The sequence below is a fragment of the Microtus pennsylvanicus genome, chromosome 15 (genome assembly GCF_037038515.1).
Source record: "Microtus pennsylvanicus isolate mMicPen1 chromosome 15, mMicPen1.hap1, whole genome shotgun sequence".
NCBI classification, from domain to species: Eukaryota; Metazoa; Chordata; class Mammalia; order Rodentia; family Cricetidae; genus Microtus; species Microtus pennsylvanicus.
Genome location: NC_134593.1, coordinates 13,678,724 through 13,704,945, shown reverse-complemented (window position 1 = coordinate 13,704,945; position 26,222 = coordinate 13,678,724). Strand labels below are relative to the sequence as shown.

Below are 26,222 nucleotides of genomic sequence, written 5' to 3'. Positions count from 1 at the left end.
TAGAAATCAGTAAGAGTTTAAATTGCCACAGATTTTAAGAATTATTTTTAGAATGGTACAAAGACATAATAAAGATAGGAGTACTGCAGTTTTTTCGATGTGTGTGAGTATATTTAAGATGTGTGTAGGTTTCTGAGGAAGCCAGAAGGAGAATCCTATCTGGAACTGAAGGCGCTGTGAGCCTCCCAGTGTGTGTCCTGGGAGAGAAGTAGCAAGTACTCTTAACAACTGACCATTTGTCTCCAGCCGCTGTGGTATTTTTAAAGGAGGGACAATACACTTAGACTAATACCACCAGGGTAAAGTTACTCGTTTTCTAAAATACTTTAAAATACAACTTAAGATATAGATTGAAACAATATTATAGAAGTCTTTATTGCCAAGCCAGTAAATATGAACTTTTAAATTTTTCTAGGTAAGTAGGGAACTTTTTTTTTTTTTTTTTGTAATTCCCTATGGTTTTTGAGAAAGACCTCCTGGGGACTAGGAGACAGCTCGGTCAATCAAGGGCTTGAGAACCTGAGTGTGGGCCCCAGAATTTATGCCAAAAAAAAAAGCTGAATACATGCTGTACCTGTGGTCCCAGCACTAGAGAGGAGACTGGTATCCCTGAGGCTCATTGGCCAACCAGACTATCCTGCTCAGCAAGCTCCTGACCAGCTAGTGATCTTTTCTTGAAGGACAAGATGGATAGCATTCAAAACACCCAAGGTTGCCCTCTGGTGCGTGACTGTGCGCGCACACACACACCTCCATTCTAAATAATTTGAAATGAAAGTGAACAGTGAGTCCTTATACAGAATAGGTTTCAAAAGCAGCCATTTTGAGAGGATAACCAGTCTTCTTTGGTTTAGATCCTCAGCAGAACTTTATCTGTGATTATAATTGATAAAGGAAAAAAAATACCCAGAGGGGAAAAAGAGGTAAAAAGTAAATTAAAAAACGGGAATTTAGTAAGTTGTGGAGTACAGCCAACAATTGCCTTCAGTGCTCTCCACTGTATTTTATGCCAGAGACTTTTCTCCTAATCTCGGAGACTTTTCTTCTAATCTTGGCTAGGATATGCATCTCACTAAAGACATGATACAGCCAGACGTGGTGGCGCTTGTTCAATGCCAGCTACTCATGAGGTTTGTGTTGTGGCCAGTCTGGCAATTTATCAAGGCCTCATATTACAAAAAAATAAAGAAGTCTGGGTGTAGTGGCAAGTACTTGGGAGGCAGAGGCAGGATGGTCTCTTCAGTTCAAAAACTTGCTTCTCTATAGCAAGTGCAAGAACAGCCATGACTAGTAGAGAAGCCCGGTCTTGATGATGATGGTGATGATGATGTTGTTGAGCCCATGGGATGGCTCAATGGGTAAAGATGGTTGTTACCAACTTAATAACCCGAGTTTGATTCCCTGAGCCCCGCGAAATGGAAGGAAAGAATTTCCAAAGGTTACCCTCTGACCTTCACATTGTGTTGTGGTATGTACACGCCCACATACTTAAATAAACACACACAATATAATTCCTAACTAACCTGGAACTTGCTATCTAGACCAAGCTGGCCAGTAAAATCTAATTCTCGACAATTAAAAAAATATGAAAATGTGGTACAGGGCTGGGAATGTAGTTTGGTGGCAGAACACGTGTCTAGTATCATGAGGTCCTGGGTTCAGTCACAAACACTGCAAAACAGATGTGGGAGTGACGGTGAGCTTGATATGGAAGAACACTTGATGTCAAGCCTGACAAGTTCATTGAGTTTGGGTCCCAGAACCCAGGTGGTGGAAAGAGAGAACCATGTCCCACAAGCTGCCCTCTGACCTCCACACACCTGCCATAACATGCATGCTCACCCACACAGAAATAAATATATGTAAGAAGTAAGGACAGCAGAGTAGTGAAGGTCTGTAACTCCTAGTGCTTCCAGAGAAATAATTATCCAGAATCCTGTTACTGAGGTTTTACGGTATGGTATCCAAAATAATGTACATTAGACTAACCTACAGTTTACATTAGGTGAAGAAGAATAAAATCTCTTAAACTTGGGTATGTTTAATTTGTAAATTACAACTTAATAAAACTTGCCTTTGGCTCCAAAGACATTTATCTCTGGCCAACTTTATATACAGCTTTTTTATTGCCTTTTTGTTGTTGTTTGTTTTGCTTTGTTTTGTTTCTTAATAGTGCTAGGGATTGAACCCAGAGCCTGTACCATGTACAAGTGCTGTACTGATGAGCTGCATCTCTGACCCTTGTGTTCTTAGACATTTCCTTACTAGCTCAGTCTTACCATCTCAGATGACTTTGAAGTCACCATGAAGTCCAGGGTAACCGTGAATTCTTTTTAGTTTTTCGAGACAGTGTTTCTCTGTGACTTTTTGGAGCCTGACCTGGAACTCGCTTTGTAAACCAGGCTGGCTTCAAACTCACAGAAATCCACCTGCCTCTGCCTCCCGTGTTGGAAGGCCTCCTGGCTGGCCTTGAATTCTTTATCCTGCTATTTCTCAGGTCCTGGGAGTCTAGAAGCGTGTTACCATATCTGACCTTGTTTTTGCTTAAAAGATAAATTAACTTCTTTCTTTTCTTTTGTCAAAGGAGCTTTGCTTTTTTTTTTTTCTTTCTTTCTCCTTTTTCTTTTTCTTTAAGTAAATCCTCCTGTCCTGAACTCAACTCTGTAGACCAGACTGGCCTTAAATTCACAGATCCACCGGCCTTTGCATTAGTGCTGGGATTAAGGACGTGAGCACCCCACTGAGTGAGAAACAATTTTCTCTCTCTCTCTCTCTCTCTCTCTCTCTCTCTCTCCCTCCCTCCCTCCCTCCCTCCCTCCCTCCCTCCCTCCCTCCCTCCCTCTAAGATTTATTTATTATGTATACAGTGTTCTGCAGGCCAGAAGAGGGCACCAAACCTCATTACATATGGTTGTGAGCCACCATGTGGTTCCTGGGAATTGAACTCAGGACCTTTAGAAGAACAGTCAGTGCTCTTAACCTCTGAGCCATCTCTCCAGCCCCAGTTATCTCTTCTTTTAGTTTTGTTTACTTGATAATTTAACTTATTCCAGATCATTGAATTATGAATTGTGTAGTCCCGCCAATAATATCCTAAGATGCCTCAAATGTTTGCAAGAGTCTAGACTCTAGTCTCTGTATGTCACATAGATCCTGTTAGAAAAACAAACAAACAAACAAAAACCTTATTTCAAGTGTTTATTTACTCTGGTATGAAATTATATCATTTCAGAGATCCAGTTAATCAAGTAATCGTGGAATAAAATTTTATAAAAATGTTCACAGTCTTGGTTTTATTAGTTTTAGCTTGACTTTATTACAATCAAAGCTTAGTTCATTTTAGATTATTGCTATCTTGAGACAACAGCAGATCCTGGGTTAGAGCTTACACCATCAGAATTATTTAACACTAGTTTAAATACTTACTTGTGTAGGTCGTGCTTTCTGTGTGGTTTAACCTTTCTTCTTAGTGGGCGTCTTGGTGGTCAGGACTAAACTAAGGCTTTGTGCCTGCTCAACAGGCTGAACTTTATCTCTAGCCCAGACTTACGCCTTTTATACTATATTAAAGTTAAGTCCAAACCAGGCAATGGTGGCGCACGCCTTTAATCCTAGCACTCGGGAGTCAGAGACTGCTGGATTGCTGAGTTCAAGGCCAACTGGATCTATAGAACAAGTTCTAGGACAGCCAGGTCTACATAGAGAAACCCTTTCTCAAAGAAAAAGGAAAGAAAAAACTAAAGTTAAGGCTGTTTTAACTAATTATTTGGAATGTAGTTATCTTCATTGCTCTCTTCCCTCATTGGACATTAAACCTAAGCTTTGTGCATTATTAGATAAGCACTGTCCTCATAAGCCACCCACTCTTGTAGTAAATACTCCCTTCCCATCCTTATGCTGTTTTTTAAGTTTATTTTGTGTGTATTTGTGTTTTGTCTGCATATGTGTCTATACCACATTACAGTGCCTGTGGAAATCAGAAGAGGGCATCAGATCCCCTGGAACTGGAGTTGCAGCTGGTTGTGAGCTACCATTTGATTGCTGAAAATCTAACATACACACACAACACCACACCACCACCACCACCACCACCACCACCACCACCACCACCACCACCACCACCACCACCACCAAAGAGCAGCCAGTACTCTTAACTGCTGAGCCAGTCTCTCCAGTCTCACGCCCCATGCTGTTTTCTAATTCAACCTAGTACTACCTGTGTGGTTATAAGCTTGCACTCTCCGCTGAGCTGTGCTCAGATCTTCCATATAGTATTTAATATTGGTAGTAAGTAAGAATTTTCCAGTTCATGCCCTTCTTTTTCTTAGTTAAGATATTGAGACTTAAATTGCTTAAGTGAATTTTCCATAATTTCATTTGTGGAATATAGTGAAACTTTTTCCAGTTTTATGTGGATTTACTTGCATGGTCTAGATTGGTAATTTTCAAACTTTTTCTTGCAAGGAAGAAAAAAAATTTCTACCTTGAATTCCAATGTGCAAAACATAGTCAAGAGGACCCAGTTCTAAAGCCCTGTTCATTTAGCTTGAATTAATTGTCAGTGGACATCTTTTATTTTTTAATCCCTGGGAGCTTTGGCTCAGGTCTTTGCCACTTGGCTAACTGAGCGCTCCACACTGCTGAGCTGTGTCCCTGACTTCTTTTCTTACTCATTTCTTGAGTTTATGATTATACAGATTGACTGGTATATTTACTCATAATAGATTGATCAAACCTAGCAGTAGAGCTAGCACAGCTCACACATATAAATTGTAGCATGCAGTAATCCAAGACAGAAGGATCCAAGCTAGCTTTGGCTACATAGCAGTACCTCATCTCAAGCCAAAAGAAGGGGTATAGCTTAAAGGTAGAGTTTGGTTTAACTTTTTATATGTATAGATACTTTTGTGTGCCTTGCACATCTCTTAAATGCCTGGTGCCCAGGATGGCCATAAGAGGATTTCAGACCTCCTGAAATTGGAGTTATGGATGAGTGTAACCCACCATGCAGGTGTCGGATATAAAACCCAGGTCCTCTGAAAGAGCAGCGAGAGCTCTTAACTGCTGAGTCCAGCCCCCTGCAGTGCTTGTTACACATGCACAAGGTTCTGAGTTTTCTTTCCCAGTGTTTTGGGTAAGGGATTACTAATAAATAATGGTACTAGGCAAGCTTTCCAAGAGTGATAATAGGGAGTGGAGAGGCACCTATGCAGTTCAGAGCACTGGCTGATCTTGCAGAGGACCTAGGCTTGATTCTTGGCACCTGCATGGTGTATCACAACCATCTGGAACTTTGGTTCTAGGGGATCTGATGTCTTCTCTGGCCTCTAAAGACACAAGAGAAAAACTTGCACACATGTGCAAGCAAAACATATGCATAAAATAATTTTTTTAAGTGGATACAAAGCAATGAAGACTTCCGTTTGAGTGGATACAAAGCAATGAAGACTTCCTGGTTTTATGGGGTTTTTTTTGTTGTTGTTGTTTTGTTTTTGTATTTTGGTTTTTCGAGACAGGGTTTCTCTGTAGCTTTGGTGCCTATCCTGGAACTAGCTCTTGTAGACCAGGCTGGCCTCGAACTCCCAGGAGATCTGCCTGCCTCTGCCTCCCTAGTGCTGGGATTAAAGGCGTGCGGCACCACCGCCCATCCTGGTTTTATGTTTTTGAGACAGCCTCACACTGTAGTCCAGGACAACCTGGGAATTCCAACACTTAGCAACTTGTGCTGGCCTTGAACTCATGGCAATTCTCCTGCCTCAACCTCTGGAGGACTGACATTGTACGTGTAAATGACCATTCCAGGCCTCAGAGTGGTAAACTCTCAAGTTCTGCTTCAGAATACCAAAAGACATTATAGAAATAGGTGCATTTTATATTTCTGTTCCCCTGATGGACACTTTAAAGTTCCTGGAAGTTACTTTAACTTCTGAGTCATTTGCAGTCTTAAACTATCCCTAAACATACAGTTATTAAAAGAACCCCTGGGGGCTGGAGAGATGGCTCAGCGGTTAAGAGCATTGCTTGCTCTTCCAAAGGTCCTGAGTTCAATTCCTGGCAACTACATGGTGGCTCACAACCATCTGTAATGAGGTCTGGTGCCCTCTTCCGGCCTGCAGACATACACACAGACAGACTATTGTATACATAATAAATAAATAAATAAATAAATAAATAAATAAATGCGCCCCTGGGACTTGTGTAGTCGTGAGCCTGTATGTGGAAATGTATTCATGAACAGCTTGTAGGTAATGATTGATTGGATTTTAGAAAGTTATCAATCAGGGTTTTCAGATCATGAATGTAACTTGATTTTCTTTCATTTGGTAGGAAAGAGCTCCTCTTTTTCTGAAGAAAAAGGTGAATCTGATGATGAGAAAACAAGAAAAGGAGAAAGACGATCATCCAGGGTTAGACAGGTAATCCAATCCCGCAGTGTTCTGGCTACGTCGGCCATCACAGACTGTCTCTGGATCGCTGTGGAGCCATCTTTCTCACGCTGCTCTTGCCATTTTGTTATTTAGATGTGCTCTGGCCTTCAGACTTCTGAGAAAATACATACATTTTTAACTTTTTTTTCCTTTTTTTTTTTTTTTTTTTTTTTTTTTGAGACAGAGTCTCACTGATCCTGCTGTTTTAATTTTCCTGGAGTTACAGACAACAGGTTACCATGCATGCCTGATGTGAACGTAGTAATATATGGTTTTTCAAAACGTAAATGTTAGGGCTCAATGAATAAAGTTGTCTGATAGCCAGGCGGTGGTGGGGCACACCTTTAATCCCAGCACTTGGGAGGCAGAGGCAGGCGGATCTCTGTGAGTTTGAGGCCAGCCTGGTCTACAAGAGCTAGTTCCAGGACAGGCTCCAAAACCACAGAGAAACCCTGTCTCAAAAAAAAAAAAAAAGTTGTTTGATAACCTGATCTCAGTCTCTCAGACCCTCATAGTAGAAAGAGAATACCAATGCCCATGTAGTTGTCCTCTTTAGCTCCATGTATATATACAATATTCTGTCTGTATGTCTGCCTGCAGGCCAGAAGAGGGCATCAGATCTCATTTCAGATGGTTGTGAGCCACCATGTGGTTGCTGGGAATTGAACTCAGGACCTTTGGAAGAGCAGCCACTGCTCTTAACCGCTGAGCCATCTCTCCAGCCCAATAATGTAATTTTTTTAAAAAAAAAAATTTAAAAATTAAATATTGAAAATTACTAGGCTAGGCTATATTCTTAAATGTATAATAAGACAAGATATGGCATAATTAAAACTATATGACTGCATTAATAATAGCTAATAGAGCAGTTGAAAAATATATGAAATAATGTTAAGGAAGAACAGTGGGGAAGTGCAACCACACTGTGCTTGACTGCAAAGGTAGGACAGTGGAAGGCAGTGACACACTGGTATTTTTGGCACTTGAGAATTCAGATGGTCTGAATTTGAGACCATCCTGGGTAACATAATGAGGACCTATCTCAGAAGAGAGAGAAAAAGAGGAGGGTCAGAAGCAAGATGTGGTGTTGCAGCTCAAAGCAAAGAAAAGAGAAGAATATCTGTGTGATAGGTCTTGAATAACAATAGGATAGTTCTCCCTTGCTTTCTGGATGTTCCATCCACTTGCGAAAAGCATAAAAGAGTCTTGAGTCTGGAGAGAAATGTCCCAGTGGTTGTTCTTGCAGGGGACCTGGGTTCAGATCCCAGCACACCAATTGTGGCTCACAACCATCCTTATCTCCAGTTCTAGGGGATCAGACACCCTCTTGTGACCTCCAGTACTGAGCACATACACGATGTAACTATATACATATGAGCAAAATATTCATACGCATAAAATAAACCTTTAAAAAAAATTAAGGCTAGGGACACGTGGTGGTGTCACATACCTTTGATTCCAGCACTTGGGAAACAGAAGCAATTTGATCTCTGTGAGTTCAAAGCTGGTCTACAGAATGAGTTCCTGGACAATGAAAGCTACACTTAAAAACATGTCTCAAAAAAATACCAAAAAGAATTATAAAGCTTGGGCTGGCGAGACGGCTTAGCAGTTAAAGCCCTGTGTGCTCTTCCAGAGGATTTGAGTTCTAGCACCGTCATCCACGTGGTAGCTCTGACAGCACTTGTGCTCACACAGATAATACACATTTACATAGATAATAAAGTAAATCTTTTTAAAGTACATAAAAAGCAAACCAGAAGCAGCTCTAATGATGTGCTCCTTTTGTTTCCTCTGCTTTGATTCTCTGAGGAACCCATGTCAGCAGTGGTTGCTGAAGGTGTGTCCTCATTTCTCTCCCCTAAGAATACCTTAAGAGATGCTCTTTTTAGGGTTGGAGAGATGACTGCTTAGGGGTTAAGAGGTGCTTATTTTCCTCATTCATTATGAATGAGTATATCTGAAACCATTGTATATCTTCTCTTTCAGGCAAGAGCAGCTAAACTCTCTGAGTGCAGCCAGGCTGCAGAGGAAGAAGAGGATCAAGAAACACCATCTAGAAACCTGAGGGTCAGAGTAGATCGAAATTTAAAAATAGAGGAGGAAGAAGAGGAGGAGGAAGAAGATGATGATGATAATGATGATGAAGAGGAAGAAGAGGTAGATGAGGGACAGAAATCTAGAGAGGCAGAGGCACCAATCCTGAAACAGTTTGAGGATGAAGAGGGAGAAGAGATTCCTAGAGCAAAACCAGAAAAGGTGGTAGAAGAGAAACCCCAATTCATAACATCCCAGGAAAATGATGGGTTAGAGAAAGGAGGACGAGTTACAAGATCCCAGGAAGAAGCTAGAAGAAGTCACCTGGCCAGACAGCAGCAAGAGAAAGACACAGAAGTAGTTTCTCCCTTTCAGGAAGCAAATGAGGTAAAGTCTTCACAAGGCTTGGAGGAACGATCACAGTCTCCTTCCCCACCTCCGCTCACCGAAGATCTAGAGAAGACCCCTATTGTGCCAGAGCAGACAGCCAGTGAAGAGGAAACTCCCCCACCACTACTTACCAAGGAAGCATCATCTCCTCCAACTCATATACAACTCCAGGACGAGGAAGAGATAGAGCCAGTGGAAGGTCCAGCACCCCCTGTCCTCATTCAGTTATCACCTCGTAATACAGATCCTGAAAGTCGGGAGCTGATAATGTCTCCACATCCTGTCCATCTGGTAAGAGGCCTGTCTCCTTTGTCCAGTATTCCAGACACCAAAGCAGAATCTCCAGTAGAGAGAGTGCCAGCTGAGAGTGTCCTGCCTCTGGCTCAGAAAAGCTCACTGTCTGAATACTCAGCCCAGAAAGGTCTTGAAACTGAACCTGAAAAATCTGCTCACCCCCTCCCTCCAGCTATAGAGGAATTAGTACCCACCAAAGGGACCACTGAGGAGCCTGTGAAAAAGCAGTCTTCGGAACAGAAGGGGGACAGAAGAGCGTCCCCCACTCTCTTCCCAGCCGACTCGTCCTCTAGCCGGTCCTCTTCACCTTCATCCTCCAGTTCTAGGTCCAGATCTCACTCACCTGACAGTTCAGCCTCCCACCCACAGTCATCTCCAAGATCTAAACAGAGAGATGTATCCCAAGCTCGAGTTCACGCCAGCCCTCATGATAGACCCAAGATGGGCTCCAGGTCAACATCAGAGTCCAGGTCACGGTCCAGATCCCGTTCCCGTTCAGCATCAAGCAGCAGCAGAAAGGTGAGTGTGGAGAATCCTGTTTCCTCTCTACTAGTTTTTAAACCCAGAATAACGTAACGATTTCTAACAAGAATAGAAAGTCCTTGTTTAGCCTCCACTGTTTACTTCCCCTTCGTTGCAGAGTCAGTACATTGGTCCTTGGGTTCTCTGGTCATTCTGAACCCCTTGGATTACAAAGCATGTTGCATACACTGCTTTTTCATTAGTCCCTGAATGGAACTTAGTAAATTTGTTGAATAAGTAGTTGGACACTGTTCACTTAAATGACAGTAGACACACGAGACAAAAAGATCTAGAGGAAGACCAAGTATTTGTAACCCATAACTGTATTAGCTCTTGGGAGGAAGAGGCTAATGGATCAGTAGTTAAAGGTCATCCTAGGCTACATATCAAATTCAATGCCTGGTTGGGCTACTTAAGTCTCTTTATCAAAAAAATAAAAAAGATTCAGAGTATATATGGATTGGGTGAGCAAAAGTTGGAAAAGCTAGTGAATCATTCATTCATACTCATCTCCCCATTTCATTTTGTGCTTTTAGTCTCTGAGCCCTGGAGTCTCCAGAGACAGCAACACCAGCTACACTGAAACCAAAGATCCCTCTTGTGGTCAGGAAGTTCCACCAGTGCCACAGCTGCAGGTCCTTGAACCAAAGGAGAAGACTCCCACGTCCTCAGCCTCTGTCCGGGGGAGGCATCTGAGCCAGACTGAGCCAGAGCAAAAGCGTGTGATCCAGAAGTTACAGCCTGAGCAGGTAAGCTGCTCCCGCCCCTTAGGCTGCATTGCCCCGTTGTTCAGTGTTTTTGAAACGGTCCTGTCTTAGCCTCCCAGGTGCTGAGATTACAGGTGTGTGCCAATGCTGGACAAGAGTCAAGAAATGCAGAGGGTCGAGGATGCTTCTTAATTTTGTTTTTTGGGTTGTTTTTTTGTTAGCTTGGTGGGCAGGGTAGCATGTGTGCCATGGCTCATGTGGAAGTCAGAGGACGAGCTTGGTTCTTCCATCATGTGGTTTTAGGGATGAAGCTCAGGTCCTTGGCAGCTGAGTCATCTCACTGACCTTGTTTAATATTTGTTCTAATGTGAGTGAGTATTTGCCTGAATGAATGTATTTGAACTACAAGAATACAGAGAGATGAAGGCATCCAGTCCCCTGGAACTTCAGCTAAGGATGATTGTGAGCTGCGTGTAGGTGCTGGGAAATGATTGCTCGTCCTCTGCAAGAGCTCAAGAGCTGCAAACGTTTTATCTCTTCAGCTCCCCTGACTTTGCCTTGCCCTTTTTTCTTAACATAGTTATTTTATGTGCATGTGGGTATACACACCATATTGTGTACATAGACCTTCTTAACTCCTTGGTTAGCCAAAGCTCTGTGTAAAGTTTAGCAGTGGAGTTTTCATCTCTAGGTTTCTTCCTCGGGACCCTTCCATTTATCTGCCCCAAAGGGAGGCCTATTTTTGGTTCTTTCAAAAAAAGAATTTTCTCCTTTAATCCCAGGACTAAGAAGTTAGAGGCAGGTGGATCTCTTGGAGTTCAAGGCCAGCCTGGTGTACCTAGTGAGTTCCAAGACAGTCAGAGCTGCATAATAGAGGGACCCTGACTCTTGTGGCTTTTGGGAGGGTTTTGTATGTTTACAGTTTCCCCTGAGACAGGGTTTCTCTGTATAACCCAAACTCAGGTCCACCTGCCTCTGCCTCCCAAGTGCTGGGAATAAAGATCTACACCACCACCACCCAGCTGAGAGACCCTGTCTCAAAAAAAGGGCTCTGGGGTACTGAGGATTGGAAGTATTTGCTCAGTGGTAGGGAGAGTGCATGCTTAGCAAGCAGGGAGCCTTAGGTTTAATCCCAAGTATCTCATCCTTAATCTAATAAAATGACTGCTAGAATAGAATGTCTGTCTGTCTGTCTCTTTCTTTATTGTTGTTGCAGTGTTGGGGATGGAACTTGGGCCTCATATATGTTAACTATTTCTCCAGCCCCTATAGAAAGCCTTTCCTAGTATTAAATATAGAGCCCCTAACCTTACACATACTAGGAAAGTAGTAGTATTGATCTATGTCCCTCAGACTTGTTTTTGCGTTTTAAGACAGGGTTTTGCTATGTAGGCCGTACCTTGCAGTCTTCATGCCTTAGCCTTCTGAGTGTTGAGGAAACAGGTCTCAGCCATTGGCCCAGCTAGAAAGTCTTGAAGTGCCTACCTTTAGCCAGGCATGGTGGCTCATATCTTCAGTCCCAGCACTCAGGAGGCAGAAACATGTGGGTGTCTGGGTGTTGCAAAGCTAGCCTGGTCTACCTAGTGAGTTTCAAGCCAGCCAGAGCTACAAAATGAGAACTTGAATCAAATAAAACAATTTTAGGGGCAGTGGTGATACATACCTTTAACACCAGCACTAGGGAAGCAGAAGCAGTCAGATCTCTGAGTTCAAGGCCAGTCTGGTCCAAAGAATGAATTCTAGGACAGCCAGGGCTATGCAGAGAACCCCTGTCTCAGGAAGGCGAGGGAGGAGGAAGAAAAAAGGCGTCGACTTTGGGCGGTGGTAGTGCACGCCTTTAATCCCAGTACTTGGGAGGCAGAGGCAGGTGTTTTTGTGAGTTCAAGGTAAAATAACAAAGACAGCCTTATTTGAATGTCTGTCCTACCTGTACTATATGTGTCCTGCCCCGTCTTACTAACTCCGGGTTAAAGAAAAGGAACCTAGCAGTATTAAATTCTTTGCTTTGTTTTTGCTCTTCATTAACAGGGGAGCCCAAAGAAGTGTGAAGCTGGAGAGGCAGAGCCACCAGCTGCCACACAGCCTCAAACCTCAGAGACTCAGATCTCTCATCTACCAGAATCAGAAAAGATTCTTCACACTGTGTAAGTAAGGATATAACAAGGAACATCAAGTGTGGGATCATTCTTTACGCATGAGGGTTTCTCTGACTCAGCAGTCCTGGTTTTCTTTTAAACACGCAGGCAGAGTTGTAATGGACAGAGGCCAGACTTTAATGTCACCATAGTAGGACCTCAACTTGCAGAACATTAAAGTGGTTTGGAAAATAGTGATCCAGGATTAGAAAACATCTGGGACCTTTGAGCTGAAATAGGTGGCTCCTTTTAACAGTTAGGTACCTGAGTGTAACAACAGAATGGGGGATTAATGCATCCTAACTCCGCGTCCTAATCACATTCACCAGGCTCTTCCATCTGAGCCTAAGAACCCAGTGTGATAAAGAAAGCTCTTAAAGCTAGAAATGGCAGTTTGTACCTGTAATCCCATTTTTCAAGTTAGGCGAAAGAGGACTAAACTCCAGTGGTCCCATGGCAGATTTGACAGCAGCTAGATGAAATGCTGTTTAAAAATGAATACATAGGCACACATAATGCTCAGGAGGATGAGACAGGAGAATTGTGACAAGTTTGAATTCAGAGGTTGACATAGTGAGTTCCAAGCCAGTGCTTGAATAGCAAGTCTTGTCTATAGACTGGGCATAATGGCACATGCCTTTAATCTCAGACTCAAGAGGCAGAGATAGGCAGATTACTGAGTTGGGGGTTAGTCTGATCTATATAAGAAATTATGGGACAGCTAGGGTGACATAGAAAGACCTTGTCTCCAAAAAAAAAAAAAGTCACACAAATCTTGGCATGGTGGCACAAGCATTTGGAGACTGAGGCAGGAAGATTGTGAGTTTAGGGCCAACTTGGATCACATAACAATACCCTGCCTCATAAAGCAAAGCCAAAAAGAAGACTAGCCACATAGGAGCATGGCTTTCCCTCATCTCTGCCTGTCACTTCGGTGAGCAGCCTGTACCAGTCGGTGTTTTAAGAGCACAGCACAGCAAATAGGAGGCCCTCTCAAGACACTATTCTTAGAGTTAATGTGAGCTTTTTAGCACTTAAATTGTAAAAGAAATATCCGTGTCTCATTAATTTTGTAGTTAAATAGATAATCATTATTCTGGGCTTTGTATTGTAAATTAAGTTATTGAAGCAAGACAGGTGTCGTGTACACCCCAGTGCTCTCCTACAATCCCGGTATTGGGGAGACTGAGGTAGAACAATTGAAAGGTCAAGGCTAGCCTGGGATAAGTACCTATTCTCTGCCTCACGAAAGAAAAGGAAAGAAAAGAGGCATGGTGGAACACACTCTGGAGGTGGAAGCAGGAGGATCAGATGTCATTCTTGGCTTCATAGTAAGTTTCAAGGCCAGCCTGCTATGGTGAGAAATTCCGTCTCTAAATATTTACGTATGTATTTATTTACTTACTCGCTCACTCAGAATTCCTGGCATCAGCATCTCAAATTCTCATGAAAAATGAAGTATTAAAATAGTAAAATTGCTTAACTTTAAACATCAGGAATTCTGGATTGTTTTGGAAAATGTCCTATATATAAGGTTTGATCATTTACACACTTAAGAGAACTTCCAACACTCTCTAGTTTGGAGGGTGGAAGGCAAGTGGTATGCTAATCTCAGTTCCTGTGACTAATGATAGTTTTGTAGCTTTGCTACATTTTTGCTCATATTCTTGCCTCTGCTGCCATCTTGTGGCCCTTTTTTTAAGTTCAGAAACCAGAAACTCCTTTTAAAAAGGTTTAGTTTTTCTGTTGTGAGACGGGGTTCATCATCCTTTGGGAAAGGGTTTTTCTTCTAGGTCCATAAAAATGAAACTTATAGGACTCTGGAAGGTATTCAGAGCCCCAGTTTACACCGTCTGTGACAAAGTGGGGCAGAATTTCCTTTGTATGTCACTCAGTCGTAATATGGTCTTGCCCATTCCGTGAAGGTGCACATGAGCAGTTTGAAAGTGCTTGTTCCCCCCTTGAAGAACTGCTTACTGTGCATGTGGGAAAGTAGCATCTGCAGAGCTCCTTGCACACCTTTAAATATCTGCAAGGTCCTAGGTAAAGAGAGGCTTTTTTGTTGTTTGAGAAATGCCTTTATTTCTGGATTTGATTTTTCCATTCCATTGCAGAGCACATGAAGCTTGGAGTTATAAGCAGAGTTTTTTCACTGCCTTGAGGTGATTTTGACCTTCATTTTATGGCTAAGATAATCCAGTTGTATTAATTCTGACAGGGTAGATGACTTGGGCAAATGGAATTGTCTGTTGTCTGGATCTGTGGTAGGCAGTCTGTTCAACAACCTGACAAAAAGATGGGTCCACAGGCTGAAGCCCTACACTGTTCTGACCTAGAATTTGGTGAATAAATTTTGTAGGTTTCCTACATTTCAACTGATTGATTGGCAGCACTCCTGATCTTAGCAGCCTGATGTTCTAGAGCCACCCTTGCCAACTTAGAAAGTGGATTCTTTTAAAAATATTAAGTAGCAGCCAGGCGGTGGTGGTGCACACCTTTAATCCCAGCACTCGGGAGGCAGAGGCAGGTGGATCTCTGTGAGTTCGAGGCCAGCCTGGTCTACAAGAGCTAGTTCCAGGACAGGAACCAAAAAGCTACAGAGAAACCCTGTCTCGAAAATCAAAAAAAAAGAAAAAAAAATATTAAGTAGCAAAGAGCATTGGTGACTTAACTCTTGGTTTTCCTTTTGCTCAACATCATATGACTACAAAAAAAAAACAAACAGTAAAGTGTTAGGCAAAGATTAGAATTTACTTGAAGGACCATTCTTACTCCTGTTGGTTAAACCTGTTTGATTCTGACTGTATGGGAGGTAGTCTAACTGTAAGAAGTGAGCCAGGTGTTACGGCACACCCTTTAGTCCCAGCATGCAGAGGTGGGAGAGGGGTAGGTGTTCCTGTGTGAGTATGAGGACAGCCTGGTCTACATAGAGAGCTCCAGGGCATCCTATCTATAAGACAGAGGAGTGGTGGAGTGGTAGTGGTGTCGTTTTTCCTTGCTCAGGGCAAGGATTTGGGAGTCCTTGGTCCAAATTTGTTCAAGCTGTGTTCAAGCTTACTGTGGATCCCTGCCCTGTCTCCTCTCCTGTTCCCAGTACAACTTTACAGGTCAGAAACATTTGTTCAAGAGCATACATAATAAGAACATAAGGGGGAGAGAGAGAAAGATGCCTTTTGTCTAAAAAAGATGGGAGTTTCAAGGATTCCTTGTTTTCTGAAAATTGCCTGTGCTGGGTATAGCAAAAAGTCTCCTACAGCAAAAGAATAATGCTTTCTTTTTATATTAAAAACAGTAGAGGGTTAGAGAGATAGAAAAGAGAGAGAGCATTTGTGCTTGGTTGATAAAATGCTTGCTGTATGCATAAGAACTTGAGTTTGATCCCCAGTGTCTACATGAAAAAGCTTGGAGAGCATGATGCACACATGACACCACATAAATATGCTCTGCTTGCCAGGAAAACAGTGGAGGTGCACACCTGCGATCCCAGACCCTGTACTGAAGGGCTGGCCCTGGCCTCTGTACTAAGACCAAGTTTAAAGAGGAAAAAAAAATTTCAGAGGGCACAATAAAAGGTGAAAAGGGTGCAGTTGCTGATGGGCAGTAGTGAATTCATATACTGACCTTTTCTAAATACAGCTTCTGTATACACAAACCTAGTCGATGGTAGCAACCTATGCTTATTTGTCCTGTGCTTGAGAAAAGGAAGGAATACTTTAAACCAGTTTGACAGTCTGATGCTCCTAGGGAGACTTAGATGCCAGTATCCCAAATGGTATATTTTTTAAAATAAAAATAGCATAAATTTGATACCAGAATTTGCTTACTGAGAAGTTTGTATATAAGGATAAACCCTCTAAATCATACTGTCAGGTTTCATTATTTCTTAATTAAGTTTTCATCTAGGGTCCATAGCATTTTAGGATTTTTTCTATAATAACTAAAGTTTAAACATACATGCCTATAGAAATGGCCTTTTCCATTTGTTTCTCTTGGGTTGTTCATATTGTAATATGTTAATATTTAAATAATTCTGTCCTTTTCTTCTGAGCTGTGATGCTTTGCCCGGGGCTTACTTGTGGATCCCTGCCTATCTCCTCTCCTGTTCCCAGTACAACTTTACAGGTCAGAAACATTTGTTCAAGAGCATACATAATAAGAACATAAGGGGGAGAGAGAGAAAGATGCCTTTTGTCTAAAAAATTTGGGAGTTTCAAGGATTCCTTGTTTTCTGAAGATAGTATCTTATGAATTCTTGGGTCCCATAAAATTTATCAAAGGAAACAGAAGGGACTGGAGAGATGAATCAGAGGTTAAGAGCACTGGCTGCTCTTGTAGAGGACCCAGGTTTGTTCTTAGACACATGGTGACGCATGACCGTCTGTAAATCCAGGGTTTCAGTGCCCCCTTCACACTCAGTGCACATACATACTTGCAGGCATAACACTTATACACATAAAGTAATGAGTCTTGGCCGGGCGGTGGTGGCACATGCTTTTAATCCCAGCATTCGGGAGGCAGAGGCAGGCGGATCTCTGTGAGTTCGCGGCCAGCCTGGTCTACAAGAACTAGTTCTAGGACAGGAACCAAAAAAGCTACGGAGAAACCCTGTCTCGAAGATCAAAAAATAATAATAATAATAATGAGTCTATTTCTTTTTCTTTCATTTTTTGAGGTTATAATTACATAATTTCTCCCTTCCCTTTTCTCTCTCTCTGAATCTCCCATATACCCTTCCTTGCTCTCTTTCAAATTCATGGCCTCGCCAGACAGTGGTGGCGCACGCCTTTAATCCCAGCACTTGGGAGGCAGAGGCAGGCGGATCTGTCAGTTCAAAGCCAGCCTGGTGGTCTATGAGAGCTAGTTCCAGGACAGGCTCCAAAGCCACAGAGACACCCTGTTTCGGAAAAAAAAAAAAATTCATGGCCTCTTCTCTTATAAATTGTTGTTACATGCATTTATGTATGTATGTGTGTGGATAGAAATAGAAGGAACAAATCTTAGCTGAGTGGTGGTGACTCACACCTTAATCCCTACACTCAGGAGGCAGAGGCAGGCCAATCTCTGTGAGTTCAAGATCAGCCTGGTCTATAGAGTTAAGTTCTGGGACAGCTAGAGCTACACAAAGAAACCCTGTCTCAAAAAACATACATACATACAACAAACAAACATACATATACATAATGTATGTATGTATAAAAGTTCCAGTGACAACCTAGATGTAATGGTGCATACCTTTAATCCCAGCATCAGAAAGGAGTAGAGGCTGGAAGTCTCTCTGAGTTCAGGGCCTACATAGCTAGTTCCATTGTTAGGATCAAAGGCATGCACCACCACGGCCCAATGAGAGACCCAGGTTTCTGTTTTTGTTTTGTTTGTTTTTTTCAAGATAGGGTTTCTCAGTGTCTTAGCCCAACTGTCCTGGAACTCAATTTGTAGACCAGGCTGGCCTTGAACTCACAGGGATCCCCCTGCCTCTGCCTCCTGAAAGAGACCCTGTTTTAATGAATAATGTAGAAGAGGGAAATGATTCCCAACTAACCTCTTGGCTCCACATGCAGCCTCACACAGGTACATACATATGTGCATGAAACCCACCCCTCACACATACATGAAGAAACAGAGAACAAAGTCTTTTAAATCAACAAATATTTATGAAGTATCCCTTTTTTACTATCATTACACTGTAATTAAGAAGTACTTGTGCTGGGCGGTGGTGGTGCACACTTTTAATCCCAGGCAGGTGGGTCTCTGTGAGTTCGAGAGTTCGAGGCTGGCCTGGACTACAAGAGCTAGTTCCAGAACAAAGCCACAGAGAAACCCTGGAGGGTTTTGTTTTGGGAGGGGGGGGTGTTTGTTTGTTTGTTTTTTAAAGATTTATTCACTATATATGCAGTATTCTGCCTGCGTGTGTGCCTGCAAGCCAGAAGAGGGAGCCACCATGTGATTGCCGGGAATTGAACTCAGGATCTCTGGGAGAACAGCCAGTGCTCTTACCCTCTAGCCATCTCTCCAGCCCCTATATATGGATATTTGTGTTGGGCCCTGAGCTAGGGGCCAAAGTGCACAGTCCATACCTCTGAGAAACTTTGCAGGGTGGAGATAGATGGCCAATAACCTAATTATTATTATTCAGAGTGATAAAGGTATTGTCAAAACCTATCATCCCATCACTAAATGTTTTAACATCAGAGAAAGTATCTACCCTTTGAATTAAGAAAAAAAAGCTTGAGAGGGGGATACCTCCAGTGACTGCCACCTCTACCTGTGTTTCCTACATAGTCTTATCTAGATTTGCAACATCAGCCAAGCCAGACCCCACAGAGCTCACACTGGCCCTGATGTGGGTATTATTAGCAACACTTACAGAAGATAGGAGAAATTTGTGAATTTGGCCACTCTCACAGTTTATAAAAAGGTCTGAGATTCCTGGGTTCCCTTTTTTTTTTAACCCCATCCAGGATCTTGCCTTACCTTCTGAACAGGGGATCACTGTGTAAAAGGGAACTTTTAAAGTAATGGATAAGCATCATTTCAGCATGCATTGTTTTGGCAGTAAGTTTAGGATTTTAAACAGCACGGAGACAGTTCCATTCCTATCTAAAAGCCCTGATCACACACCTTTAATCCCAGAACTCTGGAGTCTGAAGCAGGCTGGTCTCTTGAGTTCAGGGTGTGCGCGCGCACACATACACACTCCTTCCTCCAGAACTTACAGACAAGTTCTGAGAAGCTGTTCTGGTGCTACAATTCTGTCTGCCATCAGGGAGAGAAGTTAAGTGCGTATCAATTGGCAAATGATCTTGTCAAGTCTCTTCAGTGTTGCTTTGCTATTACGGAGTGGGATGCTTTTTGTTGTTGCTGTTTTGTGATGGGCTAGTCTCAAACCTTTAACAATCCTCCTGCACCTGTCTCTCAAGTCCTGGGGTTGTAGTTTTGAACCACCAAGTCTGGCAGGAATGCATCTTTTGTTCAGGTCTGCTTCCGACTTCATAGTTAATCTGTGAAGATTCCCATCATTACTGGCTTTGGGTGTCTCCCAGTTTCATTGTGCTCAGCTAATCTCATCCTCCCTTGTCCAAGTGACACCTCTCAACTCCAGTGTCTTGTCTGCTTCGGAAGCCTTCCAGCTTTAGCAGTGTAAGGCCTCCAGGCCTTAAGAGTTGTAGGCAATTTCAGGGCCAAGCAGCCTTGTTAAAGACTGGGAACACGCATCTGTTATCCCTCTGAGACACCCATCCTTTTCTCTTTTGGAGAAGGAGCTCTCCCAGATTTATCCACTTTCCTTCGCCATTCATTTGAAACAGACAGGTTACCTGTAGTCACTGTGGGGGTGAGCAGCATGGGAGCTCTCTAGCTTGGAGAGTGATGGGCACATTAAGAAAAAAATGTGTCTCTATGTTCTGAGGGCAGAATAGAAACTTTGGTCATCTTTTAAAAATCTTTCCACTTTGGCTTTATCTTTTTTCTTTTAATCATTTCTCATTCCCAACTCTGCTGTTTGACTTCACTTAATCTATGTCTTCAATCAGGCAGCTGTAACTGTGTGTTCTCCACCTGGCCCCTTCTTTGCCCTCTGGGAAGTCTGGGAGAAAGCACCCTGGCCCCGTTAGCACTAGAAGTCTCTCCGTAGCTGTGGTAACCTGAGAAAAGAAGGGAAAAGGCCTAGCTTCTCGAGCCAGTTGACTCCCTGTGGCCTGCCAGAGGATAAGAACCTTGCTCACTCAGCTCCCTCCCTCTTTCCCCTCCCCTGCTGCATCAGGGCCCTCCCCCATCCGCACACACGGGCTGCTGGGTAAGTGGCAAGATGGCTCCCCTGCATGTCTCCGGCTGATCGCTGCCGCTTCGCCAATACAATAGAACCAGCTACAACCAGCAGCCTGGCCCTCTTCCACCTCTTCTTCCACAGAGACCCATCCGGCCGAACTCGGGGTTTGCCGTGAGGACTTAAACGCTTATCTCTTAAAAGCCAGATCTATTTTAGCCTCCCCGCTCCACCACCACCACCTCCCCTTCCATTTACCATTTTTTTGGATCCCCAGTTGCTGCATCTTGATTTTCTCTCTCTGGATCGGGTGGCTGGGAAGCGGTGGTGGGATCTCGGGGCAAGGAAGGTGGTTTGTTTGGTTTGGGGTTTTGTTTTTTGTTTTAATTTTTTTAGGATTTTTTTTGTTTGGTTTTTGTTATTTCTTCCATTCCAGAAAGGGATAAACAGCACTTCCAGGGGGAGAAAAAAAATCATGTTATCAGACAGCAAAGAAGGGTGAGAGCCTCGCATCCCCATGTGTCCTTCCCCACCTCCAGCCCGCCTGCCTCCCTAGCTTCCTCATGGCTTTCACTGTCTTTCATTTTGATCTGTTTTCAGGCATTCCGCTTTCTCCCTTTGTCCTTCCTGCTTGGTTTCTAATTGGCCCCAGTTGCCCTCTCCAAGAAATAGGTCGTTTGTTTTGGTTTGGCTTTTGATAAGCCTTTCTTCAAGATTTAAGCGGACAAATCACGTGTTTCTGTGGGGGCCTGTTAGCTGGGGGCCCAATCCTGACTTCCCCCTCCCCCTCAGTTTTGCATCTCTCCCTGCCTACCCTAGGGAGGCTTTTCTGACCCCTTGTATGTCAGACAGCCTGTTGGGAACGCTGGATTTTCCGGTACTAGTTACTGATCTGGGGAGGCTTGGTTTTCCTTCTCTGTCACTTGGGCCCCTGACCATCCTGATTTGATTTTTGTTTTTTTAAGCCTAGTAGTGGGGCAGGGGAAATTAGAAGTTAGGGATGGTGATGGAAAGGTAGGAAGGTATTTTATCTAATGGAATTTCTGGATTTCTTTGTCTGAAGTGGGTGCTAACTTGTGGGAGAGTGGGTTCCATGTTTGGGGGGAGGGGAGGAGATGTACTGACCTGGGAGGACTGCTCTTTTTATCTCTTGGAAGTTGGAATGAGGGAGTGGGAGAGACTGGGGAAGAGTCAAATGTAAGAACAGTTTACTGTGAGCAGGTAAAATTGAAAGCTGACTCTTTCAGATTCCATACTTGCTCAGCAGTTTCAGGGTTCCCAGGGTTTGTGCTTCCCAACCCTGCACTCTCCTTGTAGCCCCTCGCCCTTCTCTGTACCTGGTGTCTCCAGATCATGTGGACTATGGAGGCACTTGCTTATTAGACCGTTGATTTAACACAAGGCCAGGATCATTTGCTACAGCCATGCCTTTGTAATAAAGGAACCAGGTTTCCTTTAGATTCTTATGTAAAGGTGCCTGTGACTAGGGAGACCACAGGCCGATGGGCAAGTCGAAGTAACTTTTGAAGGACTTTTTAAAGGAAGATGTTTGTTTTGGGCAAGAGAACTGTGGAGTTAGTGCCTGAAAGCTCTTGGGTCCTGGGTGTCCACATGAAGAGAGCAGTGTTGTCCCATCTGGGTACTAGGTGGCCATGATTGGTCACTGTAATCGGTGCTTTTTCCCCAAGGGAAATATTCCCACGTTCCTGTGCTGGCCAAGTTCTAGTGTGATCTAAAAGGCAGCTATTCCAATCCCACCCAAGTAAGGAGACACTGAGATTTTATAGCCAAAGCTAACATCTTGCTCTCTCTTCCCCTTCAACCTCTTTCATCCTGTCAGTGAAGAGAAGGAGGAAGTGACCATGGACACAAGTGAAAACAGACCTGAAAATGAGGTTCCAGAGCCTCCTATGCCTATTGCAGACCAAGTCAGCAATGATGACCGCCCAGAGGGCAGTGCTGAAGAAGAGGAGAAGAAAGAGGTAACTAGCCAAGCCACCTGATGGAGAGGGTGGGCAGAACGTGGGCCTAGGGAGACTAGACCATCCTAGTGATCCCTCTTACACAGTGGGATGACTTCAGAGGGGACAAGGCAGGGCCTTGGATCAGGAGAATTCGCTGGTTTAGCAAGGGATACCCCTTGTGATGGGGACAGGGCTGTTTGATTTCCTTTTCCTATGTGGGAAGTAGTGCAGACCAGACTCATAATTTGCAGATCTGTTAATGGTCCTTTTTTCTGAAGCCCAGGCACAGCTTTTCCTGCTGCTGAAGCTCACGTGAAGCTAACTCCTTGAGCTTTCCCTCCCTTTTAAAGGCTTGATGGCACTCAACGCCACCTAGTGGCCTTTGGTGGCTCTTACCAGATCAACCATGCGGAGGAATTTTTTGTTGCTCTTCTGCCCCCCAGTGGTCTCATTACAGAGGTACACTTCTTATAAGCCAGCGCTGGGGTGATCCATAAGGCTCCTCTGTCTCCTTTTTTGTGTATGTGTATATTACCTTTTTTCCTGTACCCAATTCAAGGGGTTTCCCACATTGGAGCCAGCGAAGTCTTCTTGGCTCTTAAAGAGATAGAATTAGCTGGGTTTGGGAGTGGTATTATTGTAGGGTGGGAGGGGCTGTTGTGTGTGTAGCCTTTCTCTGGTGTGTGTTGCGGGGGTGGGGGCCGGTGAAAGTGATTTGATGTGCAGAATATTATTTATTACAAGGTCCTTCTTCCCCGTAAAACTTTGTCCAAGTACCTCATGTACGGTAATCCGCCCGTAAAATATAACCCTGCCCAACTGGCCAATCGCTGATGCCGCCTCTACCTCTGGACCCACCCGCTGCTACTGAGCCGCCCAATCAGAGCCGAGTCTGCTATCCAGGTGTCTTGGCCAGAGGGGGCATGTGTATGGGCTCCTGTGATGGGCCCCTTTGCCTCCCTGTCTTGCTTACGTCAGGGGGCTAAGAAGAGCACTGTTGTGGAGAGACTTGTATTGAGAAAACAAAAGCATTTGGAAAGGGGTGGACTTGAATCATCTCCCTACTTGGGACACCCCAAGAAGAGTTTGTGCCAGTGCTGGGGCGCCTGCCCACATGCCCTTACCTATCAAAGACTGTGGGTTGCCTTGTTTGCGACAGACTGTTGGGTTCCCATCTAGGGACCAAGAAACCTAAGAGAGGCAGTGTTGTGATCACAGTGCCGTGCTGTAAACACTGAGTGAGACCCATGGCTTAAGCTGTGCCGACTAGGAACCCTGCAGAGAAGTCTAGGGTCTGTACCCCAGGGATTTAAAGCTGATGACAGCCCAACCCATGTGTCACCACTTGCTCATCAGATGGACTTTCTTATGGTCCCTGTTGTCCATGGTGAAGGGCAGCAGCATGTTGGTTGCTCCAACTTCTCCGTCCCTGGAGGCAGGGACTCATTCATCCACCTGCCTGGAACCACTGTCTCAGCTGGAGTCCCTGAGGAGATGCCAACCACAACCCAGAAGACACATATTCCGATCTTTCTGCTGAATGTGTTCCAGGTCCTGGGGAAGTTCATCTACTACTGCCCCGGGCTACCTTCATCAGAGGCTCCATGATCCTCCTCGGTGAAAGGACCCCTCCCCAGTTACATTCAGAGGAGGAAGGGACTTTGGAGTCATCATCTGGATTCCAAGTATTGGGTGGTGGTATTTGCTGCAGCTTGCCACTGGTGGACTAGGGTCCTGCCTGCCTCATAAAAGGCAAGGAGCATTCCTGCTACTCACAGGCCATCTCATCAGGGACTGCAAGATGATGCCCTACAGGGCCAGGACTGATGTTCTGTCCCCATTCCCCCCTCTGCCCCTCGCTGAGTCTGGCCATCGCCAGTGAACTGTCTTGACATCTTGGAAACTGGGCAGCGTCCCCCCACACGTTTCCCTCCCGCCTCCCCTGCGCCCCTGGGAGGACTCTGGCAATGCCGCGCTGACTACCACGCCGTGCGCCCACCTTTTTTGCCAACCCAACCCCCCACCAATTGCACAACGCCTAGCAGGGAGGGCTCATTCTGATTGGACCGGCGGTTGACTAGATACAGTACACAGTGAGGTGCGATTGGCTGAACTGAAGATCCCAGGTGTGAGATGGTACCTGGAACATTTGTCATATCCTAGTTTATCCTTTATTTTCTACTTCCTCTCTACTTTGTTGTTTTCATTTCTTTATTTCTCTGATTTTTTTTGTTGGGTTTATTTATTTGGTTCGTGTTTTTATTGTTTTAATTGACTCCCCCCCCCTTTTCTCACTAACTTACCCATCATGAGCAACCCAGCTAGGGGTCAGGCTGGCCCTTAACAGAGACCAAGGAGACTTGGTTAGATGACACAGGCGGGGCTGGGGGTGGGTGGGGAAGGATAAGAGGGTTCTGCCCTACCCTTTAGAAGGGTGGGTGGTAGGGAGGGTAGTCTTAGTTTTTCCAGAAATAAGCACCTAAATCTAAAAGTTTGTTGCCGCCCCCCCCCTCCCAATACTTTGTTCTGTCTGTATTATTACTCCCACTGAGTGTCTGGGAAGAGACTTGCCCAAATCTGTCTCTTGGGTTGATTTTGGTTTTGACCCTTGGCCAGAGCCCCTGAGGTTTGAACCCTATTTGAAGGGTAGCGTTAAGGCTCTGCTGGAGTAGGGGTGGTGGCTAGAGGTGCTGAGGCTTCCCCTGGGGCTGCCTGTCCTTTACCAAAACCTCCTTACCCAGGAGATAGTTTTCAGTTCTCTGCTAGCTGTTGACTCTGGAGCTTCATCTTCAGTGAATCTAGTGTAGTGCTCTCCATGATGGGGTTGGTCTGGGTGTTTTGCAAGCACCCCACATCCTGTTAAGATGTCAGACTGTGCGTCTGGGAGTAAAGGAAAGTTGCCATTTCAAGAGCTGATTCTTTTGTATCTTTCACATTAGCAAGGAAGGACCTGAGAGGACCCAGGCACCAGGTCTGGGTGTAGCTCATTGGGTTTTGATATCCTCATCCATTAGATCCTGTTGAAGAGGGAGAGAGCTGGGCATGGTGGCTCATGCCTGTAATCCCAGCACTTGGGAGGCTGCGGCAGGAGGACTGCCACAAGTTTGAAGCCAGCCTAGGCTACATAGTGAGACTCTGTCTCAAAAAAAAAAAAGGTGAATTAAGTAGCTGGGAGGTTGACTTCCTTTCTAGCTTATTTCTGGTAAAGCTAATACGCTGGTGTGAGGTCAAATAGACGAGTTTCCCTGTAATGTTTGGTTTTAAGTTTTCCTCTAACTCGCATTGATTCTGCTTCGTTTTTTGCCGTTTGCTGCTTCTGTTTTGGTCTCTATCTGTTGGTGTCTCTTTCTCTCTGTCTCTGTGTGTCTTTGGCATTTATGCTAAGATTGCCCATTTAACCTCCTCCCCCCTCTCTGTGGGGTATCTCTCTCTCTCTTCCTTATCTTCTCCATACAGAGTTCGATGCCCAAATCCTTCAAGAGGAAAATCTCCGTTGTCTGTAAGTCTAGCTCCAAATCCCTGGCAAAAGTTATAAAAACTGCTCACAGACTAATAGAATCCCAGTTCTTCCCAATAGCATTCTTGGTAGGGGGCAGTTCTCCCCTATCCCCTCCACCTAGTGAGTCTTTGCCTCCCCTACACATGTAGGTTTCTTTTTTCCCCTTTGAGCCAATCCTGTTGTTTCTCCAGTTACCTGTGGGTGTGGGTGTGTTACTGAGGGTTGACCCAGGACCTTGCCCGAGCTAGACAAGCAGACCACACCAGTTTCCTCAGCTCCAGCCACGTTTAGGGAGAGTGCTGTGCCTCAGATGGTTTCCAATCTATGCTCTTCTTTGTACTGATTTTTTTTTTATTTATTTATTTTGGTTTTTTGAGACAGGGTTTCTCTGTGGCTTTGGAGCCTGTCCTGGAACTAGCTCTGTAGACCAGGCTGGTGTCGAACTCACAGAGATCCGCCTGCCTCTGCCTCCCAAGTGCTGGGG

At 44.3% G+C, this 26,222-nt stretch overlaps 1 protein-coding gene across 5 annotated transcripts in view; it reads left to right on the top strand.

Annotated features, from left to right (window-relative positions):
• Acin1 (apoptotic chromatin condensation inducer 1) overlaps positions 1–26,222 on the top strand; it is a 42,628-nt gene that overhangs the window by 10,974 nt on the left and 5,432 nt on the right. For 3 of the 5 annotated variants that reach the window (XM_075949083.1, XM_075949082.1, XM_075949081.1), the window contains 6 exons: positions 6,328–6,416; positions 8,418–9,668; positions 10,208–10,420; positions 12,407–12,522; positions 22,116–22,257; positions 25,696–25,738. In XM_075949083.1, coding sequence (XP_075805198.1) covers positions 6,328–6,416; positions 8,418–9,668; positions 10,208–10,420; positions 12,407–12,522; positions 22,116–22,257; positions 25,696–25,738 — 1,854 coding nt within the window. The other 2 variants (XM_075949084.1, XM_075949085.1) reach the window with 2 other exon arrangements.